Source organism: Cynocephalus volans, chromosome 9 (genome assembly GCF_027409185.1).
Source record: "Cynocephalus volans isolate mCynVol1 chromosome 9, mCynVol1.pri, whole genome shotgun sequence".
Classification (NCBI taxonomy): Eukaryota; Metazoa; Chordata; class Mammalia; order Dermoptera; family Cynocephalidae; genus Cynocephalus; species Cynocephalus volans.
In genome coordinates this window covers 134620203-134646356 of record NC_084468.1, presented here as the reverse complement: position 1 = coordinate 134646356, position 26154 = coordinate 134620203, and the positions used below count along the sequence as shown (strand labels likewise).

The 26154-nt window shown below is 33.1% G+C and overlaps 1 protein-coding gene across 3 annotated transcripts in view; it reads left to right on the top strand.

Annotated features, from left to right (window-relative positions):
* The window catches only part of FBXW7 (F-box and WD repeat domain containing 7), a 228258-nt gene that overhangs the window by 165951 nt on the left and 36153 nt on the right, over positions 1–26154 (top strand). The window contains exons 1-2 of one of the 3 annotated variants that reach the window (XM_063108226.1): positions 7725–7776; positions 7875–8052. The exons of 1 other annotated variant lie outside the window; for it this stretch is intronic. In XM_063108226.1, the coding sequence (XP_062964296.1) occupies positions 7906–8052 (147 nt within the window). In that variant the 5' untranslated portion in view covers positions 7725–7776; positions 7875–7905. Of the gene's footprint in view, positions 1–7724; positions 8053–26154 lie in introns of those variants that run through there. One more of the 3 variants, XM_063108225.1, reaches the window with a different exon arrangement.

Below are 26154 nucleotides of genomic sequence, written 5' to 3'. Positions count from 1 at the left end.
AATTCTCTCAAGGTCCATCCATGTTGTTGCAAATGGCAGTATTTCATTCGTTTTTATAGCTGAGTAGTATTCCATTGTGTAGATGTACCACATTTTCCGTATCCACTCATCTGATGATGGGCATTTGGGCTGGTTCCAACTCTTGGCTATTGTAAGGAGTGCTGCGATGAACATTGGGGAACAGGTATACCTTCGACTTGATGATTTCCATTCCTCTGGGTATATTCCCAACAGTGGGATGGCTGGGTCGTATGGTAGATCTATTTGCAATTGTTTAAGGAACCTCCATACCATTTTCCATAGAGGCTGCACCATTTTGCAGTCCCACCAACAATGTATGAGAGTTCCTTTTTCTCCGCAGCCTCGCCAGCATTTATCGTTCATAGTCTTTTGGATTTTAGCCATCCTAACTGGGGTTAGATGGTATCTCAATGTGGTTTTGATTTGCATTTCCCGGATGCTGAGTGATGTTGAGCATTTTTTCATATGTCTGTTGGCCATTTGGATATCTTCCTTAGAGAAATGCCTACTTAGCTCTTTTGCCCATTTTTTAATTGGGTTGCTTGTTTTTTTCTTGTAAAGTTGTTTGAGTTCCTTGTATATTCTGGATATTAATCCTTTGTCAGATGTATATTTTGCAAATATTTTCTCCCACTCTGTTGGTTGTCTTTTAACTCCGTTAATTGTTTCTTTTGCTGTGCAGAAGCTCTTTAGTTTGATATAATCCCATTTGTTTATTTTTCCTTTGGTAGCTCATGCTTTTGGGGTCGTATTCATGAAGTCTGTGTCCAGTCCTACTTCCTGAAGTGTTTCTCCTATGTTTTCTTTAAGAAGTTTTTTGTTTCAGGGTGTATATTTAATTCTTTAATCCATTTTGAGTTGAGTTTAGTGTATGGTGAAAGGTATGGGTCTAGTTTCATTCTCCTGCATATTGATATCCAGTTCTCCCAGCACCATTTGCTAAAGAGGCAGTCTCTTCCCCAGTGTATAGGCTTGGTGCCTTTGTCAAAGATCAGATGGCTGTAGGTGTGTGGGTTGATTTCTGGATTCTCTATTCCATTCCATGGATCAGTGTGTCTATTTTTATGCCTGTACCATACTGTTTTGGTTATTATAGCTTTGTTGTATAGTTTAAAGTCAGGTAGTGTTATGCCTCCAGCTTTATTTTTTTTGCTCAGCGTTGCTTTGGCTATGCATGGTCTTTTGTTATTGCATATAAATGTCTGGATAGTTCTTTCCATTTCTGAGAAAAATGTCATTGGAATTTTGATGGGGATTGCATTGAATTTGTATATCACTTTGGGTAGTATGGACATTTTCACTATGTTGATTCTTCCAATCCAAGAGCATGGGATATCTTTCCATCTTCTTGTATCCTCTCTAATTTCTCTCAGCAGTGGTTTGCAGTTCTCATTATAGAGTTTTTCACATCCTTGGTTAACTCAATTCCTAAGTATTTTATTTTTTTGGTGGCTTATTGTAAATCGGCAGGCTTTCTTGATTTCTCTTTCTGCATGTTCACTGTTGGAGAATAGAAATGCTACTGATTTTTGTGTGTTGATTTTGTATCCTGCTACTGTGCTGAAATCATTTATCAACTCCAAGAGTTTTTTTGTTTAGGCTTTAGGCTGTTCAATATATAGGATCATGTCATCTGCAAACAGGGACAGTTTGACTTCTTCTTTTCCAATCTGGATGCCCTTTATTTCCTTCTCTTCTCTGATTGCTCTGGCTAGTACTTCCAACACTATGTTGAATAGAAGTGGTGAGAGTGGGCATCCTTGTCTAGTTCCTGTTCTTAAAGGAAAAGCTTTCAGCTTTTCCCCATTCAGGATGATATTGGCAGTGGGTTTGGCATATATGGTTTTAATTATGTTGAGATACTTTCCATCTATACCTAACTTATAGAGGGTCTTTGTCATGAATGAATGTTGAATTTTATCAAATGCCTTTTCAGCATCTATAGAGATGATCATATGGTCCTTGTGTTTGATTTTATTAATATGGTGTATCACATTTATTGATTTGCGTATGTTGAACCAATCTTGCATCCCTGGGTTGAATCCCACTTGATCGTGGTGAATAATTTTACGGATGTGTTGCTGTATTCTGTTTGCTAGTATTTTATTGAGGATTTTTGCATCTATATTCATCAAGGATATCGGCCTGTAGTTTTCTTTTTTGGTTATATCTTTACCTGGTTTTGTTATCAGGATGATGTTTGCTTCATAGAATGAGTTTGGGAGATTTGCGTCCGTTTCAATCTTTTGGAATAGTTTGTAAAGAATCGGTGTCAATTCCTCTTTGAATGTTTGGTAAAATTCTGCTGTGAATCCATCTGGTCCTGGGCTTTTCTTTGTTGGGTCATTAATTGTTTAGTAGGGAAATACATTAACACTCTGGTAACTAAGGTGTCAGAAAAGACTGAAAACTGGTTTGATACAGAAAATAATCTTTCTCTATATTCCTGAATAAATGAATATGCTTGATAATATATTCTGTGATCAGAAAGATATTGTTTCTGATTTATTTCGCTTTAGTAGTGGTGTAATTTTTCCCCTCTGAAATTTTCTTTTTCTACAAAATAGTAGGCCATTTTTTGCTTAATTTCACGGAAGCAATGAATTTAGTGTTGAGTTTAAATAGCATATATAGGTATTCTCACTGTCAAAGGTTTTGAGGTGAGACTTTCAAAACTCTTGGTATGAAATCATTTGTGCTTGTAAGTAGACTTGTATCTTCCATGTGATTGGTTTTAACTGATTCAGGAATAGGTTATGAAAAATGGAATATCTTTGTGTTGCTCTTATGCTGTGGCCTTTGGTCAAGAGCAGTTAAATCCCGACCTTCTGTACAATGATAAATGAAAGAGAAGGTGGAAGTTCAGGATAAATGGTAGTTTTTGTTGTTGTTACAAGAGAATTGGAGTGCTTGGAACTGTAATGCATTTTACAGGTACTATATTTGTGATATTTTGTTACATGTAACATTTATAGATAATCATTTTTGCCGATGCAAACTTTTAGAAGAAAGAAAATCAGAAAGTGATAAGTTGGCAAAATAAATTATCTCATATAGAGACCTCTTTACTACAAGTTCTGTAATGTTGGGCTCTTCTTGGATGATAAGTGATATCTGGAATCTTAAAATGCCAAGACATTATTGCTAAGATACTACAGCTTCATTTTTGGGTGAAAATTTTGACAGATTTGTGGAAGTCTATCTGAAACTTGTAGATATTATGTTTTAAAATATTCTACTCCAAAGTTATTACAGGTAGATTTTAGAATCTCTGCTTGCTTTCCTAGTGATTTTAAAAACTGAAATGTAGTCTGCAAAAATCCTAATAATAGTAGCAGTAGTAATCATAATGGCAGTTTTAACACTATGGAACACTTCCTAGATGTAAGGCATTATTCTGTACACTTAAATTAATTTATTTAATCCTCACAACAGTCCTGTGAGGTAGGTACTGCATAGTGAAAGTGAGGCACAAAGGGATTAATTTAAGGTCATACCTGGTAGAGCCAGGGTTTGGAGTAAGGCAGTTTGGCTTCAAAGTCCATGCTATGAACCTACTATGTTATGCTGCCTTAATATTTGTGTTATCATCTTAAAAAGAGCTTGTCAATTGGTAGTGCTGGTTATAATTAAGAGTATCTTAAATTTTGTTTTTAAAAGTAAGGATTGAAACTAAGACTTTATCTTTTCTTGAACACATGGAACTGGCTGCATTTTCCAGTATTAACAATTGGGGTTCTTGTATACATTGTCTGTGATTTCTCTCATTGACTAGGGTTTTCTTCTATATTCGAATTGTTTTGATTATTTCCATTATGATTAGGAATATTGCTTTAGAAGTACTGTTACTTGAATCCTCCAAGAAAAGATGAAACATATTACATACATTTGTAAGTTAATACTTTGTTCAATCACTTATAATGTCTCTCTTTTTTACAAAATTTGATTTAGTGTTTTATTTACTGGAGTTGCAGTACTCTGTACTATCCAGTTGAGGGCAGCTATTTACTGATTTGAAAAAAAGAGTTAAATTAGATTGTCTCCACTTTGTGCTTACCAAAAGTTGGTATCTGGTATAAAAACACAAACAGCCTTAATTTTCATTCCTGTTTTGTTCCTTTATCATAGTAAATAATTTCTTAAAAATGAAAAAAGTCTATTTTTACTTCATAATTTGTGCCCTCTTAGAAGCTGGAGAATGAAAAGTGTTGATTTTAATTTTAATTTTAATTTTACCAGTCCAAGTTTTTTTCAATTCCAACCCACCCTTTAGGATCAGACTCCATGGAGATTAGAAATCTTCCTTATCTTTAAAGTATCTGCATATAAATACATGTGACTTTAAAGTTCTTTGAAGGCTTTTAAATATGAAGGTAAAAATTTGCAGTATGCTCTCTTTATTAACTATTGGATTAAGTGAAAGTTAACTTTGGATCTGATCTGTTTGATTCATTTTTCTATGCACAATTAATATGTTAAACTTGTGAAATGTACTACCTTTTTCTAATTTTTCTGCATGGGAGTATCATATAGTTTAAATTATATCTTTTGGTTCTAAAAAAGAATTTGGGGGGTTAATTATCTAATTGATTTCAAAGATATTACTGAGGCAGAATTTTTTTAAGAATAAGGAGTCTCAGTCTATATAAAACCATATTGTAATACTAACAAAGATAGGGATAGTGACTGGGGCCGGGGTGTTCCACGAGAACTTCTTTAGCAAAAGACATTTTCTCGTGAGAGAAAAGTAAAATGTGACTGAAGGTTATGTTATACAAACGAAAAGATTGGTCTTTTGTTAGGAAATAAAGTGAACATCAGAGGAGATGCCGAGACTAAGAGGAGGCTAGTGACATTCGTTCTGCCAGGTTGTAGGTAGTTTTGTGGTGCTTTAGGCAGGGTTATCTTGGATATCAGTCTCACTTTTTTTTTCTGCCTTATCAATTTACAGATTTCCAGTACCCTCATACTGTCTCTTCTCTCTCTTAACCCTAGATCTCTGTTGGGGTTTTTTTTGGTGATGATGGTTCTATTCTCAGTCATTTACTTTTTTATCTAAAAACATTTCTTTATTGTGATTAAATATTCATAACACAAAATTTAATATTTTAACCATGTTTAAATATACAATTCAATGGCATTAAATATGTTCACAATGTTTTACATCCATTCCCACCGTCCATCTCCAGAACTTCTTCATTTTCTCCAACTGAAACTCTGTATGAATTAAACACTACCATTTTTACCTCCCCCTGCCCCTGGTAACAACCGTTCTACTTTCTTTTCCTTTCTTTCTTCTTCTTCTTCTTTTTTTTTTTTTTAATATTTTTTATTTATTCGGTGGTTGGCAGGTATGTGGATCCGAATCCTTGACCTTGCTGTTATAAGGCAGCACAATAACCAACTGGTGAGCCTCTACTTTCTATCTCTATGGATTTAACTACTTTAAATACTTATATAGGGCTGGCCCGTGGCTCACTTGGGAGAGTGTGGTGCTGATAATAACACCAAGGCCACAGATTCAGATCCCTATGTAGGGATGGCCAGTTAGCTCACTCAGGAGAGTGTGGTGCTGATAACACCAAGGCCATGGGTTCAGATCCCTATGTAGGGATGGCCGGTTAGCTCTCTTGGGAGAATGTGGTGTTGACAACACCAAGTCAAGGGTTAAGATCCCCTTACCGGTTATCTTAAAAAAAATTTTTTTTAAGCAAAATAAATAAGTAAATACTTTGTATAAGTGGAATCATACAATATTTATTCATTTTTGATGGACGTTTCACTTAGCATAATGTCCTCAAGGTTCATCAGTGTTGTAGCATGTGTCAAAATTTCCATCTTTTTAAAGCCTGAATAATAATATTCTATTGTTTGTATACATCACATTTTGTTTATTCATCCATCGATGGACAGTTAGGTGGCTTACACCTTTTGGCTGTTGTGGATAATGCTGTGAACATGGGTGTACAGACTATCTGTTCTAGTCCCTGCTTTAAATTATTTTGGGCATATACCTAGATGTGGAAATGCTGGATTATATGGTAATTTTATGTTTAATTTTTTGAGGAATCACTATACCCTTTTCCACAGCAGCTACATTCATTTTACATTCCTACCAGCGATGCACAAAGGTTCTAATTTCCCCTTGTTTGTTTTTAATGATAGCCATTGTAATGGATGTGAAGTGGTAGCTCATTGTGGTTTTGATTTGCCTTTCCCTAATAATTAGTTGACTATCTTTATTTTTTCATGTGCTTATTGGCCATTTGTGTATCTTCTTTGGATAAATTCTTCAGTGAAATTTACTTTTGTGCAATTAAAAATGTCACCTACTGACTTTGCATTTTTCACTACGTTTTAAATTATGATATGAGAGAAAGTCTTCTTTAAGAGTGTAGCATTAGGGTAGGACTGGGAATATTTCTTGTGTATGTATTCCCTTCCCAAAAGCCCACTTTAATATTCAGTAAGACAGATCTCATCAAAGTCAAAAAAGAAATCAACCATTTCTGACATTGTCCTTTCTGATTCTCTCCCTATCACATTCTAACTTCACACTGTAAAGATCCATCAAAGCTTTTAGAAGGAGAGATAAGTGAGATGACTGGCTATTGGGAGAAGAAAATAGAATCCAAGGAGAGAACAAACTAGTTCACTGAGCTTTGTGAATGGATAGTTCACATTTATTTTCCATTACCTATTAGGACTACTATTGTATTAATTCTCACACAGAGCTTTTTTTCTTCAAACAGTCTAGCTCACGAGCTTGAATATGGAATGTAGTATAAAGATTAACACTTGAATAAGTGGTTAATTTAGGGAAGTGTTTGAGATGATGCTGGAAAGATTAGTTTGGGGGCATTTTGAAGATAGTTTTTATCTCCAGACTTATTGGGGAGCCATCAAAGGTTCTTGAGGAGTAGATTGTATACCACATTCCTTCTCTGTGTTTTAGAAAGATTTATCTGACCATGGTATGTTGGAGAAATTAGGCACTAGGGATTTGCAATGGACTGGCTAATTATCCCTTTTACTATAATTACTTCCCATCATAATTTCCTTTATAAATAAATAATTTTTAAATATATATTTAATCAGTCATGTGACTGTTATACTTTCAGTTAGAATCAATGAGTTTTTCAGAATTGTAGAGATTGAACTGAGATTGACAAACAAAAACTCTAGTAGGAAGATTAATCTGAAGTGTGTATTAATAGCTATAGAGAGCTAGAGTATATTTAATATCTTAGTGAGTGCGAGATAAAGAATGGAATGAATGGAAAAGGAAAAGAGAGCATTCTTAAGACAAACACTTGAAAATAGTGTTGATTCTAATATATCTTAGAACAAAGGTATAGACATGTATTTTTTTTAGTGTGCATAAGCACTGTACTTAAATTTGAAACATAATTCAAAGTATTCCTAAATATTAATGACTTAAAGACTTATTAAGATATTCAAGAGAAGATACAATTGTGGGGGGGCGGGGGGAAGAAAAGTTTACTTTCACTTTCTAGGGAACACCTAGGTTAGTTAGTAGGAGAAACAGTAAAAGGGACCTTACAGCGCAGCCCTGCTTTGGTTGTATTCACATTACTTTGTATGGGAGGTTCACCAGCTGTTTGACTGGCAGGAGCAGGAGCTTTCACTTCAGTAGTTTATAATTCCTGGCTATTCTAGGATAGTTTGCACTTCACCAAGCCTCAGACAGGTCAGGACATTTGGTAGGAGAACGTTGAGAGACAAAAGCAGCAGGTCTTGGGTTCTCAGCCTTTTTTAAAAAAAATTATTACAATATATATTTTTTAATTTGGTGGTCAGAGTTTTTAGTAATGTGCCTGTATTACATGTAGAGAGTATTCATCAACCAAGAGGAGTTTTAAAATGTCAAAACCGGGAAAAGCCACTCTAAACCATGGTTTGGTTCCTGTTGATCTTAAAAGTGCAAAAGAGCCTCTACCACATCAAACTGTGATGAAGATATTTAGCATTAGCATCATTGCCCAAGGTCTCCCCTTTTGTCGAAGACGGGTAAGTTCTTACACATTTGAAAAATATAAATTTGAAAAATATAAATATAAATTATTTAAATTAAGTACTTCTGCACCCTTTAGTGAAGAAATGGTTCACATTTCAATTTATGTTCTTAACTAAAACTATCAATGCGTTCTGTAGCCAGACAAAACTTGTATAAGTGATAGTTTTATAATAGGATATAGAGCCTAGAGGGCAGGGTTACCTAATCCACCCTTTTTGTATCATTTATTTTTTATGAGATTAGAATCCTGCATACTTATTTTAAATTTGTAAATGTAAAAAGGTATATTTTGAAATATGTTGACAAATACTAAAACCCCAAATTTGTAGTTTTTATTTTGCATGAAAAGCAAAAAGCTGGTGGTATTCTACTTATACATAGAAAATATAGAATCCAGCTCTGTTAAATATTATTCCAAGTCCATAGATTTCTTTGGCACTTTAAGCTGTATTATTTTTAAATTGCTGTTTCTTAAATCCAAACCTAATATAATATGGACAATACTTTTTGCTGTTATATAAAATAAAAATAGCATGCTATTGTGTGGTAGTTATGATCCAGTTTGTATATAGACAATCCTGAACAAACAAACATTTTGTAAAACTTGTGTTAATAGATAATCAAGTTATGATCTATTGGATGTTTTTCAGAATGACATATTCCTCTCCCCTGTCAAGTTAATATTGACCCTGTTAGCAGTTTGTTGTATTTTCTGAGTTAGTTGGTATTGCCATTTTGAATTATTTACTACAACAGCATATTTTTAAATCTAAAATATGTGTAGGATCCTGAACACATTAAGCCAAAAAGAAAAACAAGAACAAAAACAAAACCTCTCTTTGGGATTAAATGAGTGTTCATAGTGTTTGCATATATCAGTGCTGTTAGTGTTCTCTTTCTGTATCTTTTTTTTTTTTTAACTAAAGGGGAAATATTTTATTAAGTAGAATAATTTATAACACTGGAAAAATATTTTTCCTTCTTTGTGAAGAAAATCTTCTATTTGCTGGGATTTAACCTTTGAAAAATTTATTTTCTAATTAGCTTAGTTCCTTTTGAGTAGTTTCCACTTCTACTCCAAACAAGTGGCAGCCATGTTGGAAAATGTTTTAAGTGAGGTTAAAATGTAATACAATTTAAACGTTGAAAATAGAATTCAAATATCTCCATCACTCTCTTGTTTCTTTTATTATTTATTATGTTTTCAGAAAATGTTTCTTTTATTTTGTCTTTCTTCACCTTGTCAGCTTTATAGCTTCTGCTGAATGAGGTCACTGCTCTGATTTAAGCGTTTTACACAGAGGCCTCTTGTAGCTTTAAAGTCATTAATAAACTAATTTATTATTTTAATACTTCTGTAAAAGAAAATACCAATACAAATAAATTTTAAAATTGAGGGAAAGAAGTGTAAGGCTTTTTTTTAATTAAAGGGTTAAGATATTAACAAGTTAATTTTTTTCTTTTTAAGTATTTCTGATAAGCTTAAGTACAATGTATGGGAAATTACTTCATTACATTGCAGTCTGTGTTTTCTACCTTTATTTTCTAACATGGACATTAAATTTAAAAGGCATAGGAGAAGATTCTGTAAGAAAAATTAATAGAGAACTGTAAGGCTTTCCCTGAGGGCTTCCTAGGGGTACTATTCAATCTGACTTTTCTAGGTTGCTATTATGTTAAATTATAGCCTTGCAGTTGTGATAACAGAATCGAATTAAATACGAAAAATAAAGTTCACACTAGGAAATTTTTTGGAAAATATTTAAAAAATAAAATCAACACATTCAGATGTAACTCATTAACTCTGACTACTAGAAATATTAAGGGGATTGCAACATTATATCCTTTTTGTAACTGGTTCATTTAGGTAGCTTTAAGTTGATTCACATTCTCTTTCTTATTTAATTTACTAATTTTCCCTTGGGAAAGTTTATGATAAATATTATTAAAATGTAATTTTTTAAATCAACGTCTTTTTAAAAAAAGATTAACGTGACTTTTAACAACTTTTTTTAAAAAAAAGACTTGATGTCATATATAATTAATTATATTTTGTGCCTATCATATAGCTTTTACATTAGATATGTTTAGCTTTTTATACACTTTGATAACAAAGTGAACAAAGTAAATAGCCTTCTGTATTTTATAGGCCGTTTTTTTCCCCTTCCTTCCAAGTAGTGAGCTGAATGTAATATATCGTTACTGCTTGTAAGACTATATGCAGTCTTGAGCTATTAAAATTTGAAAAACATATTATCCCTCTGTCCATCATAGATGTTGACTCAGTTAATGTTTGTACAGTAAAGGTTTTGTACAAAATTAAATTGAAATTTGTGATAAATCCTTTAAAATAGTACTCATAACTATAACTTCAATTTATATCTCTTCAAATGGTTTCAAGAAATGTATTTACCTTACTATTAATTATAGTACTAGTACCGGTAGTCTACTTTATTATTATATAAATTATTCTAGTCTCTCATCTGAAATACTGTAGCACTGGATTTAATACTAATAGTAAATAAATAGGAATGTACCTACTTTATTATTATGTAAATTATTCTAGTCTCTCTTCTGAAATACTATAAGCATTGGATTTAATACTAACAACAGTAAATAGCAATGTAGCTGTTAGTCAGTTACCTTTAAATGAAAATGTGTTTTTAGTGTTAAGGTCCTCGTAACTTATTTATATTTGCTCAGACTTTACTGATCCTAAGTATCAGCTGGAATTCTTGTTAAAAATAAGTTCTACAGGTAATTCTTAGTATCAGGAATATTTGGGAGTATAACTTTTAGCAAGAACATGAAAAACTTTGTTCTTCAAGGAAAGAGAAATTTTACAGGAAAAAGTTATTTAACCTATAAAATAGCTGGAAATTATTTTATTTTTCTTTTGAAATTAGAATGCCTAATTATGGTATTATTATATTTCTTAAATCTTAAGATGCATTACTTTTTCATTTTAAACATCTGAAACAATGATACGCAGCCTGACAGCATTTTTTTTTTCATTTTAGTTAGAAGAGAAATGACGATATGTTTTACAATTAATTATAATATGTTGAAAGAAAATGTGCTTTTAATGCTTAAATCTTATTTCTTAACTCATTTTGTTTTTATTTGGAGCACTTCTTAAAGTTATTCTTTTAAGGTTATTCATCAATTTACTATTTTGGTAGAAATTTCCAAATGACATGCAATTGTTGGTTTATATAGAACTTTTAAACATACCTGGTTGACTGTGCTGGTTTACAGACAAATATTGTTTTTAGAGTGACTCATGTATTCTTGAGTTTGTTTAGCATAGACATCAGCAACATAGAAGACTGAGAGAATGGGGTAGAGCTTTTGTGGGAAGGGTGGGGTGCAGATGTGAGATAAGTACTTGCACATCTGAAACCCAGGAACTCAGGCAATAGTAAAATACATAATTGGGATTTCTGATAGTTGAAAACAATTTTATAGTGTTTTTGTATATACACACACACACACCAAGTTGATTTATATATATATATATGTATGTATGTGTGTGTGTGTGTGTGTGTGTGTATATATAAATATGTACACACACACCAAGTTCTATTCCAAATACCATATTTTAAATTATTTTTCTTTAAAATGAGGTAGAAATAAAATTAAAAAGGAATATTTGTGTGTCATTTGTGGAGGATAGCTTAAATCCACAAACTTTTTCTGCAAAGAGACAGCAAATATTTTAGATTTGGAGAACCATGTAGTCTTTGTTACAATCACATAGCTCTGCCTTTGTAGCATGAAAGCAGCCAACCAATACTTAAACAAATGGGTGTGACTGTATTTTAATAAAACTTTATTTACAAAAACAGTGGAAAATAGGTTTTTACTATTACAGCAGTACTATATAAATCTTCTTGTACATATAGCTTTATGTTTGTTTATAAATTTCAGTTTATGGTAAAATTTTTAAATGGGATTACTAGAGTTTTAAGTCATTCATGTCCTTTAAAATCCTCATCCTCTTCTTGAATTCTTTTGTAGTTGTGTGAAGAAGAATTTTGTCTTTGTGTGTCTTGTCATTAAAATGTTAACATATTGCTTTTTATTATTTCTCTTTTAAATGTACAGTATTAGTATAATAATGCTATTAATGATAGCTCTCATTTTAAAAGAACCTACTATGTATTGTAGGCACTGTTCCAGCTATCCTGTATATCTTAACTCATTTAACTTTTAAATGGTTTAAATGTTAGTTAAGTACTGTAAATTAAATATTATCTCCTTTCAGTAGATGAGAAAACTGAGACTCAAAAAAGTTAACTCTCCTAATTTTCTTGGTTAATGATAAATCTGGTATTTAATGTCAGGAGTTTCTAAGAAAATTCTCAAGAGTACTAGCCATTTTTTCTACTATGCTTTGAGACCTATGTATATTTCCTTCTTGTGAACATAACACTTTTCAGCTACTATTATATTAGTATTTTGGAGGGTAAGCTGGGGAACCAATCATTGTTGACATTGTTTCTATGAGAATATACATTTAAAATTTCAAGCAGCTGACCTACAAATAGTTTTTTTGTAGTACAGTCCATTTATAAATTTAGAATTTTTTGTGTAATCTCTTAAAATTTTTCATTTATAAAGTTATCCCACAGATTATGTAACAATTTTAGTTATAAGAAATTGGAAATATTCAGATGTATGCATGTTTGTCCTTTGTCTTTTTGTAATCTGAGGTGTGATACCTCAGGATCTGTGTTTGGCAGATAACAACTGAGAACAGGTGTCTTGACAGATTATCTTCAAACTGCAGTACAGTACCATTTTCATCAGTTCCTTCAACTAGTACTTTTGACAAAGATGACAAAAACAGCATAGCATCTCTCTTAGCAAAACTATGGTGAGTTCAAGTTTTTTCTTAATTGTTGAATTATTGATGATGGTAATAGACAAACCTATGTTCAAATTTTTAATCTTCTCATTCAGGCATAACGTAATTTGATTTTGTGTGTGTAATCTTCAATTAGTTCAAGCTGTATATAATTTTCATCTATTATGCTCCTTTAGTAGACTGCGGCAGTCCATTAGAAGTTTTCAGCAAAGTTTTGCCAGGATTATTAAACAGTTGCATTTGTAGTACCCAAAAAGCACACCATCACAAGCTTTGTTGGTAAAGCATATTTGGGAGTTATTACCCTGCTGAATTAATAATTTAATATCCCCAAATTCTCTGAGTTGAAGGGATATGTAGAGAATTTTTATTTCCTTCCAATATTTAGGGTTTTTTAAAATCTTTTTTTTTAATAAAAATAAGACACACTCAATATATAAAATGTAGAAAAATTTTTCTTCTTTACAATTTCCTAAATTATTAGTAATTCCACTGGTCAGAAATAATCACTAACAATTTTAAGTATATAATTTTTAAAAACAATTGGCACTTCAGTCTGTTTTTAGTATACCACTAGTGTTTCCCCATGGCTACAGGTATTCAAAAGTGTATAATCTGTCATATGAATGTACAATAATTTTTCTGGTGTTGATTTGGATAGTGACCTGCTTTGAACATTTTTATACAGAAATCTTCAACCACTTCACTGTACACAGATTTCTAGAAGTAGAATTATTGGGTCAAGGGGTGGAAGAAAATGAGGGAGAACACCTGTTAAAGATGGAGGCACTTTTGCTCTCCGAGATTTAGACTGTCAGCAGAAATGCAAAAATTCACAAAGCTTAACCACAAACCACAGACTTCCTCTTGAGTTACCTAGGAGATGGGAGGTGTGGGAGGGGTTTACAGCTGGCTAAAACATATATAATACATGCCTATACCCAATAAAGTTGCTTAGTGCGTGCGCTAAGCCCCAGAACTTTGTGTCTGTTTTCTGGCTGACCACCTCCCCAGGCGGCAGCTCCTAGCTCACGGCATGCCTTGAGCAACTCACCTTGCTGCACTCTCTTGGCAGGGCTGTGTGTGGCCCTGCTCCCTGAGGGACTCCTGGCAGAGGCTACATGTTATCCTGCCTCCTAAGACCCCCAGGACCAAGAGAAAGGTGCAAAGGGGTATGAACTTTCCTAGATTCTTGATAAATATTGTTGAATTCTTTTACAAAAAAATAGTACCAACTAAAAAACAGCATACGGGACTTCTAATGTTGCTGAAAGACAAAAGAAATCATATTTTAAGCAAATTTATTTCTATCGTGGCAAAGTTTTGTGGGCTTTACTTAGTTGATACTCTTGTCATTCTACTTCCATGTCTATTATTCTAGATTTTCTATCAAGTGAATTTTTTTTTCATTTTGAGAAAATAATGATCTATGCTTATATTTAAAGACTTCATTAAGAAAATATGTGAATAGATCAAAAATTATTTGTTGCTCATGTTTTTATTTGTTATTCTTATGAAAAATAATATTTGCCATAGGCCTGTCACCCATATTATTTTTAACTATGGTTTTCTTTTATTCCTCCAACAGTTTTAAATCTGTGATCTGTGTTTTTATCTAAATAGATGACCCACATGTATGATTTTATTATTGATTCAACATGTTCTTTTTACTGCTAGTCTTCTTATGGTTGTTTTGATTTTTGTTTGTTGCATTAAATTATACTTTTTATTTTATATTCCTGAATTTTAGTGTGATATTTTTACAGTATAAGTGACAGCCTCTCCCAAAGTATATTGCCATTAATAATCTCTACTATAAGAGTACATCTCATGCTAGCAGGAGCAGCTGCCAGAAATATTTCTTATAACACTATTACTTAGTCTTGCATTTCTGTTCCAACTTTGCCATTTAGCCCTAGTCCAGGTTTACCTTTAAAAAAAAAAAAAAAAAATTCTAGTCTAGCCATGGTTAATTCTCATTTAAAGTAATTGTAGCAAGTCTGCTCTTTGAAAATGTCTTGATGTTGAAAAGGGATTGCATGAAACTCAGCATCTGTTTCATGGAACTCTTAGCCAGGTAGTAATAGGTATCTCCTTAACATAAAGAAATGCAAAAACTTTTTAAAATCCCGCATCATGCTCCTCTCCCTCATACTAGTCTATTTGGTATCCACCAGTTACATTTATGCCTCTATCTCTTCATATCATTCCTGTAACTTTCCACTCTGGCTTACTTCTCTGGTAAAACCTTCCTCCTGGCACTGACTTTATCCACTGTTACCCTCATCCGTTATGATGAAATACAATGCAAATATTGGCATTTGGCCCTTAGGAATATGTGGACTGCTCAGTGGTGTTATATGACAACTTTGTATAGATATCTTGTCTCCTCAATTAGGTTATGAACTTAGAATTCAGAAGTTATCTTTTTTTTTTTTTTTTTTTTTGTCTTTTTGTGACCGGCCGCACCGCGCTCAGCCAGTGAGCGCACCGGCCATCCTTACATAGGATCCGAACCCACGGCGGGAGCACTGCTGCGCTCCCAGCGCCGCACTGTCCCGAGTGTGCCACGGGGTCGGCCCCAGAAGTTATCTTTAATATCTTTTTATGCTCCCAGTGATATGCAGGAGAAAGTATAAATATTTGTATGACTGATTTGTTGAGGTATCTGTTAAATTTGGAAAATTCTCTGAGTTTTTATACTTTAAGAATATGGCATGTTTTTGTTTACTAGCTGTTTTTAAATGACTGTGTAGCTGTGATTTTGAATGTTTCATTTTCTAAATTTAAACTCAGATACAGTTTGATACTTAATTAAAAAAATAATTACTACTTACCAATTTTGGAAATAAAGGCAAAACAAACATAGGCTATGGTCATTTAGGTGGTACTTTTGAGAGTATAGTAACCCAAAAATGTCTGAAAATACTGAAATAAAGAAAAAAATTTAGGGCCGAGCCCGTGGCGCACTTGGTAGAGCGCTGCGCTGGCAGCGCGGCGACGCTCCCGCCGCGGGTTCGGATCCTATATAGGACTGACCGGTGCACTCACTGGCTGAGTGCCGGTCACGAAAAAACGACAAAAAAAAAAAAAAAAAAAAAAAAAAAAGAAAAAAATTTACACTGCTTTGAAGAGAAGGAAGAATAGGGTGGTAGTATGAGCAAATTTAGAGGAATTTTAATAGGGTAACTGATTTTTTCGTTTGTTTTCTTTTTGAGTGAGAAATTAAAATGTGACTTTCTAAGGTTCTCTTTTCCATACATATATTTCATTGGAACTTGGAAAACGTTGGCATTTTGAAGTCCTGTGATGTCCTTTATGGTCACCACTTATTTTATCCGTAAAGGAGTTGATTATTATTAGTTAAACCACAAATCAGGTCATTCTGTTTTATGACTGCTCTATCAGTCTTTTCTTCTTAAGAATTTTCATGCATCATACATAAAAATGAGTAAATGGAATATAAATTATAAGTTTTCTTGAGAACTTATTCTCTGTACTGTGCAAAGCATTGGCTATAAATAACAAGATTGTGCTCCCCCATGCCCATGAGTATGCAAAAATGAAAAATCACAATCTTTTAAGCATCTAACAGTCTAGTGATAAAACCACAAACAGACTATTAGAGTACAGAAGGATAATTGCCTAAGTGGACCTATGTACAAAGTACTGTGGTAGCATGAGGGGGCACCTAAGTCTCAATGTAAATGGTTCAGGATAGGTTTCACAGTAACTTTGAATTAAAACATGAAGATGTTTGTTAAGCAGATGATCAAGGGAGTGATAGAAGGAACTCTTATCATTCTTGCACTCACATCTTGTTTTTTCACATTGATTATACTGCTGCAAATTATTCACTTATATCTTGCCAACAATTTATTAATATTAATGTCAGTCAAAAATATGCATTGAGCACCTAAAACAAAATTGAGAACTTTTCTAGAACTTGTGGATATAACAGTAAATTTGACAAAGTCCATGCCGTCATGAAGCTTAGATTGTAGTTTGAAGAGACTAAAAATAAGTACTAATGTTAATGTTTTCATGACAATAAAATAGGTTAATAGAATAGCATCTAATTTGGTATGCAGGGGAGGCTACTCTAAGTACTTTCCAAATATAAACCCATTTAATCTTTAAAATAGCCCTGTAAAGTAGGTTGTATTATGTTTTCCCTGTTTTACAGTGAGGAATCAGGCATAGGAAGGTTAAATAACTTGTGCGATAGCTAGTAAGCGATATAGCTGGGATTCTAAGTCAGGCAGACTGGCCGCAGCATCACAACCACTGAAGTATACTGGTCTGGAGTAAAGATTTGTTTGAGTGAATGGATTGTTAATTTCCAGGTGTTTTAAGGCTTAACTCTTGTCATATAATCTTGGGATTTTAAATATGTAATTCTTACTTTTTCCCACAGTTTATGTTGGTCTTAATATCTAATTACTGATAACATTGCTTTTTGGATGTTTTTGTCATCAGATGATGTTTGGTATTGGGTTATGCCTTAGTTATCAGATATGAATGCAAAGCAAATTAGCACATGATTTATAAATCTACCGCAACATCATGGAAACAACTTGTGTGAATTATTATACCATTTGTTAGTAGATAAAAATTTATACAAATAGTTTAGTAAGTTTAACATCACAGGGCAAGTTTATTTTAATGTGTGTGTAAGTTATGTTTTATAGAAACTAATGTAATATTAAGACTTGTAGTATGGAAGACAGATGAAAAATATGCTAAGGAACTAAGCTCCTGGCAGGGTAAACTAGTATGAAATAAATCCATCGTTCCTTGTCTGTAGATCAGAAATCCAACAAGCTCTTAAAACTAAAATTTGTATTTAAAAAAAAAAAAAAAAGGTAGCAAAACCTAACCCAAAATAACGTAAGGTAGCCACTTTTATTATTTATATGAATATTCATATATTTTGCTGTAGAAATATTAATATGTAATATATTAGAAATGCTTTGTAATATACAATATATGCACCATATTACCTTTCTAAAATCCCAAAACATCTTGAATTTAGAAACACAGCTGTCTCTAAAAGTGTGGAACTAACTCCACAGACCTTTGAGTTTTACAGCTGTCACCCATATATAAAAAAAGGAACACTCTGAAATGTCAAAGTAGTCTCAGCTTTATCTTAAGTCTCTAAGTACATGCATATTTAAATGCTTTAAAACATACGTTATATAGGTGAGTATATACATTATATACCTAAATTTTATTAAATTAGTTACAGGCAGCTCCATATAATATAATGATGGTTTGGCGCTTATATATTGTTCTTCTTTAATGATTAAAATGCAGCTCATGCTAGCAGACATATACTTTAAATGAGGGAAGAGAATACCAACTACATTTTAAAATTTTTCCAGTATTTCCATGGAAAATTAATACCTCTAAATTAATTTTAATTCCTAATACATATTATGCATATTCCTTCTGTATGTTGGTAGTGTTACAAAGATGAATAACGCAGAGCACCTTCCCCTAAGGAGGCGACAGATGTCTTTCAGTCTCTGAGAGACTTGTCTCATTGTCCCCATTCCATGGTCACATAACTAAATCAGAGGAACATGAGTTAATTAATTCATTCAACAAATAAGCATCTGATCATTGCCAGGCACAGTTCTAGACACTTAGTGAACAAAGTAGGAAAAAAAAATCCTTCTTTTTATGTAACTTAACATTTTAGTGACCTTTGAGAAGTCCACCTAGACATGAGGCAGCATGTTCAGTTTGCACCAATATACAGTGTATCATCAGAGTCCTTTATTAAATTATACACTTTATTTCTAAATCAGTTGGTGATAATTTGTGTTATAATTTCTACATATGGATAATTACGTACATGTACATAGATACACACTTACCTGATTTGATAGGATTATGTTGGTAACCTTATTGAAATGTATAACCTGCTGGTTTTCAAATACTGTTAGGTAGTATCCAGTACAGAATATTAATTTTGATGCTCCGAAAAAAATAAATATGATTCTGTCTTACTCCAGTTTTCATGTTCTTGCAAGAGCACTTCCTTTTAGAATCTTTAATATCCTATCAGTCACACCTTAATGACTTCTTTCTGAATTATTCCTGCATCAGAATTAGCGTTCTTGAATCTCTCCCTGACTTGCTCTGGGAAGTTGCATAAATGAATGTGTCTCACATATAAACCAGTAAGTAATGGTAGATAGATTTATGTTAGAAAATAAATAATGGTAGATATAATTTAAGATTTCTTTAATGTGATGTAAATTTTTCTACAGAGTTAATAGAAAATACTAGCATTTGTGGTAAAGGCCAGTGGGATTCCAAATGTTAGGAGTTATAATTATTTCCTTTCACAAGTACCTTACTGATGCAGTATATCTTTTACTTTGCACATAGAGTGTTTTATTCCTATGTAAAAGGTAAAATAATTAGAGTTTTTTTTAAAAGTAAATCTTATATTAGGATAATAAAGTTTTTTCTTTTGTGACATTGGTAGTGTCTGTGTATGTAAGTATGTGTATATATGTATAAACTGTATTGAAATTTACTTAGGTAGAGAGGGAAAACATTAATCAGCAATAGGTAATCTCACACATTAATACCGTTATTTAAATTCTGTTTTTCTACACTGAATATTTTTCAGAGCTATTAAAGTACAAAATAAATACTAACATGCTTTTCTCATCAGGAGCCAACATTTCTCCAACACACACATCCTATTATATTAGCACTATTTGCATATTTGTTTTTGCCTGAGGGATAAAATAGTTCAAACTGCCATTTGGTAGTAGGTAATGCCTAAAAGCATTGCATCTCGATCCACTATAGATATAAGATTTTGATGTAGTTATCTTAAAACATAATTTTATGGTGGAATTCCATGTATGCATTCTTTAGAAATTTACTCACAACTAAATCAAGACTTTTAAGTGGAAATTCCTTCCTCAAATAAATGTAGGCATAAAGAAACCAAGACAGAAAAGGTTATTTATCCCAAAAAGCATATGGCTTATTAGCCATTTGTTTACAATTATTTTATGATATCCTCATGTAATTATGGGGAAATCATATAGTAATTTTGGATGAAATTCTCTTATCTTAAATTTATTCTCTTTTACTGCTCTTGAATATGAAAATTGAAACTCGTGAGTTATTCCTTTATTTAATTACATTTTTATGTGCGGGTGATTTCATATAGTTCACTCAAGAACAATTTAAGTTTAAACAGTGTTTCGGTAATCCACAGAAATCTTTGCATTATCACTTTAGATTTTAAATTGTCATTGTTACTACTAGTATGAACATGTAGGGGCAGTATGGTACTATTTTTGTAAATCTTGTCTGAATCTGTGGGTTTTTCAAATCTGTAAGTGTTACTGTTAAAACTTTGCTCTTCTCTGAGAAAATGTAACTGTGTATATATCTTACTTATTAAAGGATGGTTCATACTACTTCATCAAGTAGTAACACAGTTTAGATTCTTATATATATATTATACAAAGGCTCTTATAGTGTGAAAGCTCATGGCCTTGATTTATATTTGAAGTCAAGGAATATGTTAGTGAGTTAAAAGGAAAAATACATTTTATAGTCAGTGGATTTTGCTCTTATTCATTCTATACCAACCTCTTAAAATGAATGTTTAATTACGAGAAGTTTATTTATGAAGTCTTAATTTTTCAACATGACAAGTGAACAAAACTCAGGTTACTAAACAATTTTATGATTCTTTAATAGGTAAGATTTTTTTTGCTATCAAACTTTAAGTTTATTACAAACTTTATTACAAAATATAGTAGCGCTTTTATTCCGACTTAAAACAACTGAGTAAAAAAAGAAAACAACTGAGTAATTATCTCTTCTATCTATTTATTCATTCTATTCAACACCTCCTATGAGCGAAGGACTGCTTTAGGCATTTGGAGTACAACAGTGAACAAAACAGATCCAAGTCTCCATCTCTGTGGTGTTTATATCAGAATAGCAGAGTGCTTAAGAGCATGGATGATCGAGTCCATTAGAACTGGGTTTGGGCCGGCCCTGTGGCTCACTCGGGAGAGTGCAGCGCTTGTAGCGCCAATGCCCCGGGTTCGGATCCTATTTAGGGATGGCCGGTGCACTCACTGGCTGCACGCGGTGCAAACAACACTGAGCCAAGGGTTACGGTCCGCTTACCGGTCGGGGCGCGGGGGGGACTGGGTTTAAGTTCTTAGCTCTACCTTATTAAGCCTCATCTGTAAAATGTACTGTAGCACCCACTTGTTACAGTTGTTGTAAGGTTAAAATGAAATAACCTATAAAAAACTATGGTTATGTAATAAGAATTCAATAACTATTAGGAAGCCCACATGAGGCTTTTTTAGATGTGTTGGTAAAAATTATAATTAATTCTTTTGATATAATAGTGCTTAGTACTTTTACATATGGTCAGTATTTTTTAATATTTTTTCATTTTTAGTTTCTTAAAATTGTGAGAGCTGGCCGATTAGTTCAGCTGGTTAGGTGTTATAACACCAAGGTCAAGGCTTTGGACCCCATACTGGCCAGATGCAAAAAATAATAATTATTATTATTAAAAAGTGTGAAATAAAAAGCACAGCATCAATTTTGAATAGTCACTTTTCATAAATAGTTTCCTGAGTGACTGTTAATCTCTAAGTGGAAAGATACTGCACATAAAAAGTTAATGTGGTTTGGTTCTATTTACATTGTGTAGATTCATTCAGCTTGACTATCATATGTGTAAAAATTAACCACATTATGTCTTCCTAAATGAAGAAAGTGGTATGTAGCATCTTGGTATCTTGTTTGGAGATTCTCAGATGTTCTGAATAAATGTGTTGGCTTCAAATGCCTTTAAATTAGAATTTTAAAAATTGCTACGTAAGAATTAAAAATGTAGAGTTTATTGATTCACGTACTATCTTAGCTGCTAAAATGTCTAGTAAGTAGTTTCCGTTGTGATCTTAAGTTCTGACACCGTTTTTACCTAAAATTTGGTAATTGAGAAATGGAACATACTTGTTAACATCTGTGAAAACTCTTGTCAAAAAAGCACCTGGCATATCATTAATATATAAGAATTGAAACTTAAAACACCTGAAGAACTGACTCATTTTAACAAAAGTACTTGGAAATTTAGACCTTTCTTTGGTGCCCTGTGCTGCACTTGGTTCTTTTTATTTTTTAGTTATATGGAAACTCTATATATAAGAAGTGCACATGTACGTACCCACCTCAGATGTGCCCCACACAAATATACACAAATAAAAATCTGACTGCCTCCCCCCCACCGCCCGTTCAGTAGCTTATCAGCTATGTTCATGCTGCAACTGCTTCATTGAGAGGAAGTGTTGTTCTGCCGTTTTCATATTAGCTTTGTTATCATGCAGCATTTTTCAGCTGCTCATACTCATTACCATACAGCTGGCATGTAGAGAAGAGAAGGAAGCAAGCAGAAGTTGTACTGTCTACAAGAATAAGAAGCTCTCTTGCAGATGGGGTGCTGGCAGATGGGGCATGTGTTTGAACAGGTTTTACTAATAACAGAGTGCATTAAAAATCATTCTGAGAAAGTCTAAGGTCAGTGCCATGAATTCAGAGCTTGAGAGGTTGTTCAGCTTTTTGTAGACCTTTTTAGAATATTAATTAACTCTAAAACAAAAAAGTAATAAATGGCAAACCACAGCCTCCTACCCCCCAAATTTTATCAGATTTTTCTTCATTAGTATATTTTGTTTCTTGTTAATATAATTTTAAAAGCATTAATATTGTTAGTGTCTTTCATCAACTTGCACTGCCATAGTCTTAAATATATTTACTTAAAATTTCCAGACTATGTTTATATACAAAAGTGTAGATGCTTTGAAAAAATGTAGTAACATTCTTCAGTTTTGATATATAATATTAGAGTATTTATTAGAAGATGAAAACCAAAGAAGATTTGGAAATCTGTCATGTGTAGTGTTGACTACATTGAAGATTAAGTTCAGGTATGTTCGATCCACATTGAAAGTAAGAGGTGTATGGATATGCCCCAAAATGTATCTATTGTTAAAATTATTACTTGAATATTTTTCATATTCACAAAGCCAAAGTAAATGAAGTATAATTGGAAAAACTATCAGTAATTTTTTTAAAAAGTATTTCAGTGGGATCTTAGTTCTTTTGACTGTTTTTCATTAACTGTAGTGTTTCTTGAATGCATCATGTCTCAATGGGAGGTGTGATAAAATAAGAAGCTAAGGCAAAATGAAGTTAGGCAATTATGTGTAAAATATACACTACACAATTTAATTTTAATGGAAATGGAACTCAACTTGTTATTCTGTTCATGGAGATTAAAATATATGAATGTATATGTGAAATATATATACCTAAATTTTTTTCTAGCTAATATTAGTTATAATGCTTTTGGTAACTCTCAGAAACCTTAATGCTTAAGATTTCTTGTCAGTAAAATGGAGATACAAAATGCTATCTGTTAACTTAAATTGTTCTGTTTATTCATAGGTATTAAATGAGATCTGTGGAAAATGCTATATACATTAACCAGCGTTGTTAAAACTGTACAAGTATACTTCAAAGAGTTCATGGAAAAATAGAATTGGGAGATAATATAAATTTTTTCATGAACTTTTTGAAGTACCCTTGTATATCCCTTTTAATGTGAAAGCTTATATTCTGTTGGACATTTTTAAGGGTACAGGAAGTCCTAAACCATGCAAAGACATTTTCATTGCACATCAAACTGTGCATTTCTTTCCAACTTAATTTATACTTGAATTGTAAAACTGATAAATACCTAGAAATATTTTATCACTTCTCCATGAGGGGAAAAATATATAAATATATGAAATATTATTAGTAATAAATTAATAGAATGACATAATAAATATGTAAATGTATTGTCACCTATATCACCTTTTCTTATTCTGAAAATTGAGTTTTTGAAATTATGTTGAAAATTAATATTTTTCATTTTTTCCCATAGTTTTCTTATTGATTAGAGGATGTCTTATGCTGTCAGTTACTCATATGAATATTACTTATTGACCCCCTACTATGTGCAGGAATTATTTGAGGAGCTGAGATACAAGAATCGAAATAGAAGTGGTCACTGCCCTTGTGGAACTTACAGTCTAATGGGGGAGTTACACAATCAATGTGCTGTCACTGTGACAAGGTGTTGGCTTCAATCACTGTGATTGACAGCTTTAGAATGGGGGAGAGGTAGTTCTGTGAAAGAAATTGGAGATGGCCTATATACAAATGGCTCACATATTTTGTCTCCAACCCAGACCGACCTTCTGAGCTCCAGAGCCAGTGGGAGTATCACATTCTTTCCTGAATGTCTCAAGATACCTCAAGATCCTCCCCACCCCTGTCCCCCAGAAAATAAAAACCAAAAACTGATCCTTGTTCATTGTCTTGTCATCTTTCAACCAGTTGCACAAGAAACATGGTGTCATCTTTGATACTTTCCTCTCCTTTGCTTTCTGTGACCAGTCTGTCACCAAATTCTATCAGTTTTATGTCCTAAATATTTCTTAACTGTTCACTCCTATTGTATCTCAATTGTTACCTTATAAGCCACCATTATCTCTTGTCTAGGGGAATAATTTCCTCACAGGGTCTCTCCACATCCACTCTCCCTGACTTCCGTTCTGTTTTCAACATTCCATTCAGAATGATTTTCAAGAGATGTATCTGATTATTTTTTTTTCCTTGACCAACATTCAGCATTAGCTTTGTTCTTATGGTAAAGACCAAAATCTCTTATGAGTTCTTGCATAATCTGGCTCTTGCCTACTTCTCTAGCCTCATCTTGCACCTGCCATAGTACCTTTACTCTGTGCCTTCCAGCCATTGGTGGTGGTCCCCACCACCACTCCCCCCAACCCAGCTCAGTCATCAGTTTAGAAAGAAGACATCTCTGAATTCCCAGAGTAGGTCAAAACCTTAACATTATACACTCTTGTAACACTCTGTAGCATTTACTACAGTTACTGTTTTGCTTTGTTTTGTTTCATTATCTTTCTTCCCTACTACATTGTAAACTCCAGCCATGAAACTGAGACTGTACTTAGTTTAGCTTATGTGTAATAGACACCCAAATAAATATTACATCAAATGAATGAGACTGTCTGTAGGAAATTAACCGTATAAATTTACATTTGTTGTATTTATGTATCCTAGGCAGAATAAAGATAATTAGAGATAGTTGGGACAATAAACTGTAGGGTAGAATCATAGAGATGTGCACATATCAACACAGTAAACAGATGTTTACTGCTAGGAAGTGATAACCACATGTAGATCAAATGAACAGCTATTAAAGATGGACTCACTCTCAGAAAAGGGTCTTATGTGATGAAATTAAGAAACAGGGCCAAAGGGATAACCACGTATTGAAAAGTATGTTTATGTGTATTCAGATGGAGGAAACTGTGAATGTGTATATGTGCTACTTGGTTAATAAGTCAAGTATTTTTAAGCTGTGTACTAAACTAAAAAATGAAATCAGTTAGAAGTCATGGTCCCCTACCAAGTGTATTTGGGTTGGGGTAGTCAAAGAGCATTTGAAGCAGGTTCTTCAGTAAGTGTTATGATATATAACTTCTGCCAGTTTTCCATAGGGTTCAGATCATTTTGATAAGGATTTAACAATCTAGTAGCTCCTTCGAAAGGACATTCCAGTGGAGATCATTTGGTGTATTCTCTTCTCAGCTCTCTTTCATTATTTCATGTTTTATGAAAGTAAAGCATAGGACATGAAGAAGTGAGCGTAGGTCATAGAAGTTCTGGGCGGGGCAGGGGGGGCGGAAGCAAACCCTTTTTGCTGTGTGTTGTGTGTTCGGCTTTCTACCGCGGTGCCCACTGATGACTGCTTAGCCTCAAATATAATGTCACAGATCATGGGAGCAATTCCTCACCAAGAAGGCATTGGCAATAGCGTATTAACTCTTTGTCAAGCTGCTCTTGGTAAATTCCCAGAAGTAAAGTGTGTCAGAGTACATAATTAGCTGCCTAGTTTGTCTCTTCTTTCTCTGTGTCTTTAGTGGATTTATTACAGATTTCGTCCACATATCTCATGTTTGCATACTGAAATAGCTCAGAACACATCCGAGAGATTTTTTAACTGCCAATATTTCTTGCCTTGTAGATAGAGAGCCCTGTTTCATTTTCTATAAAATGGAGGCCAAGATCTGGCTGTGTT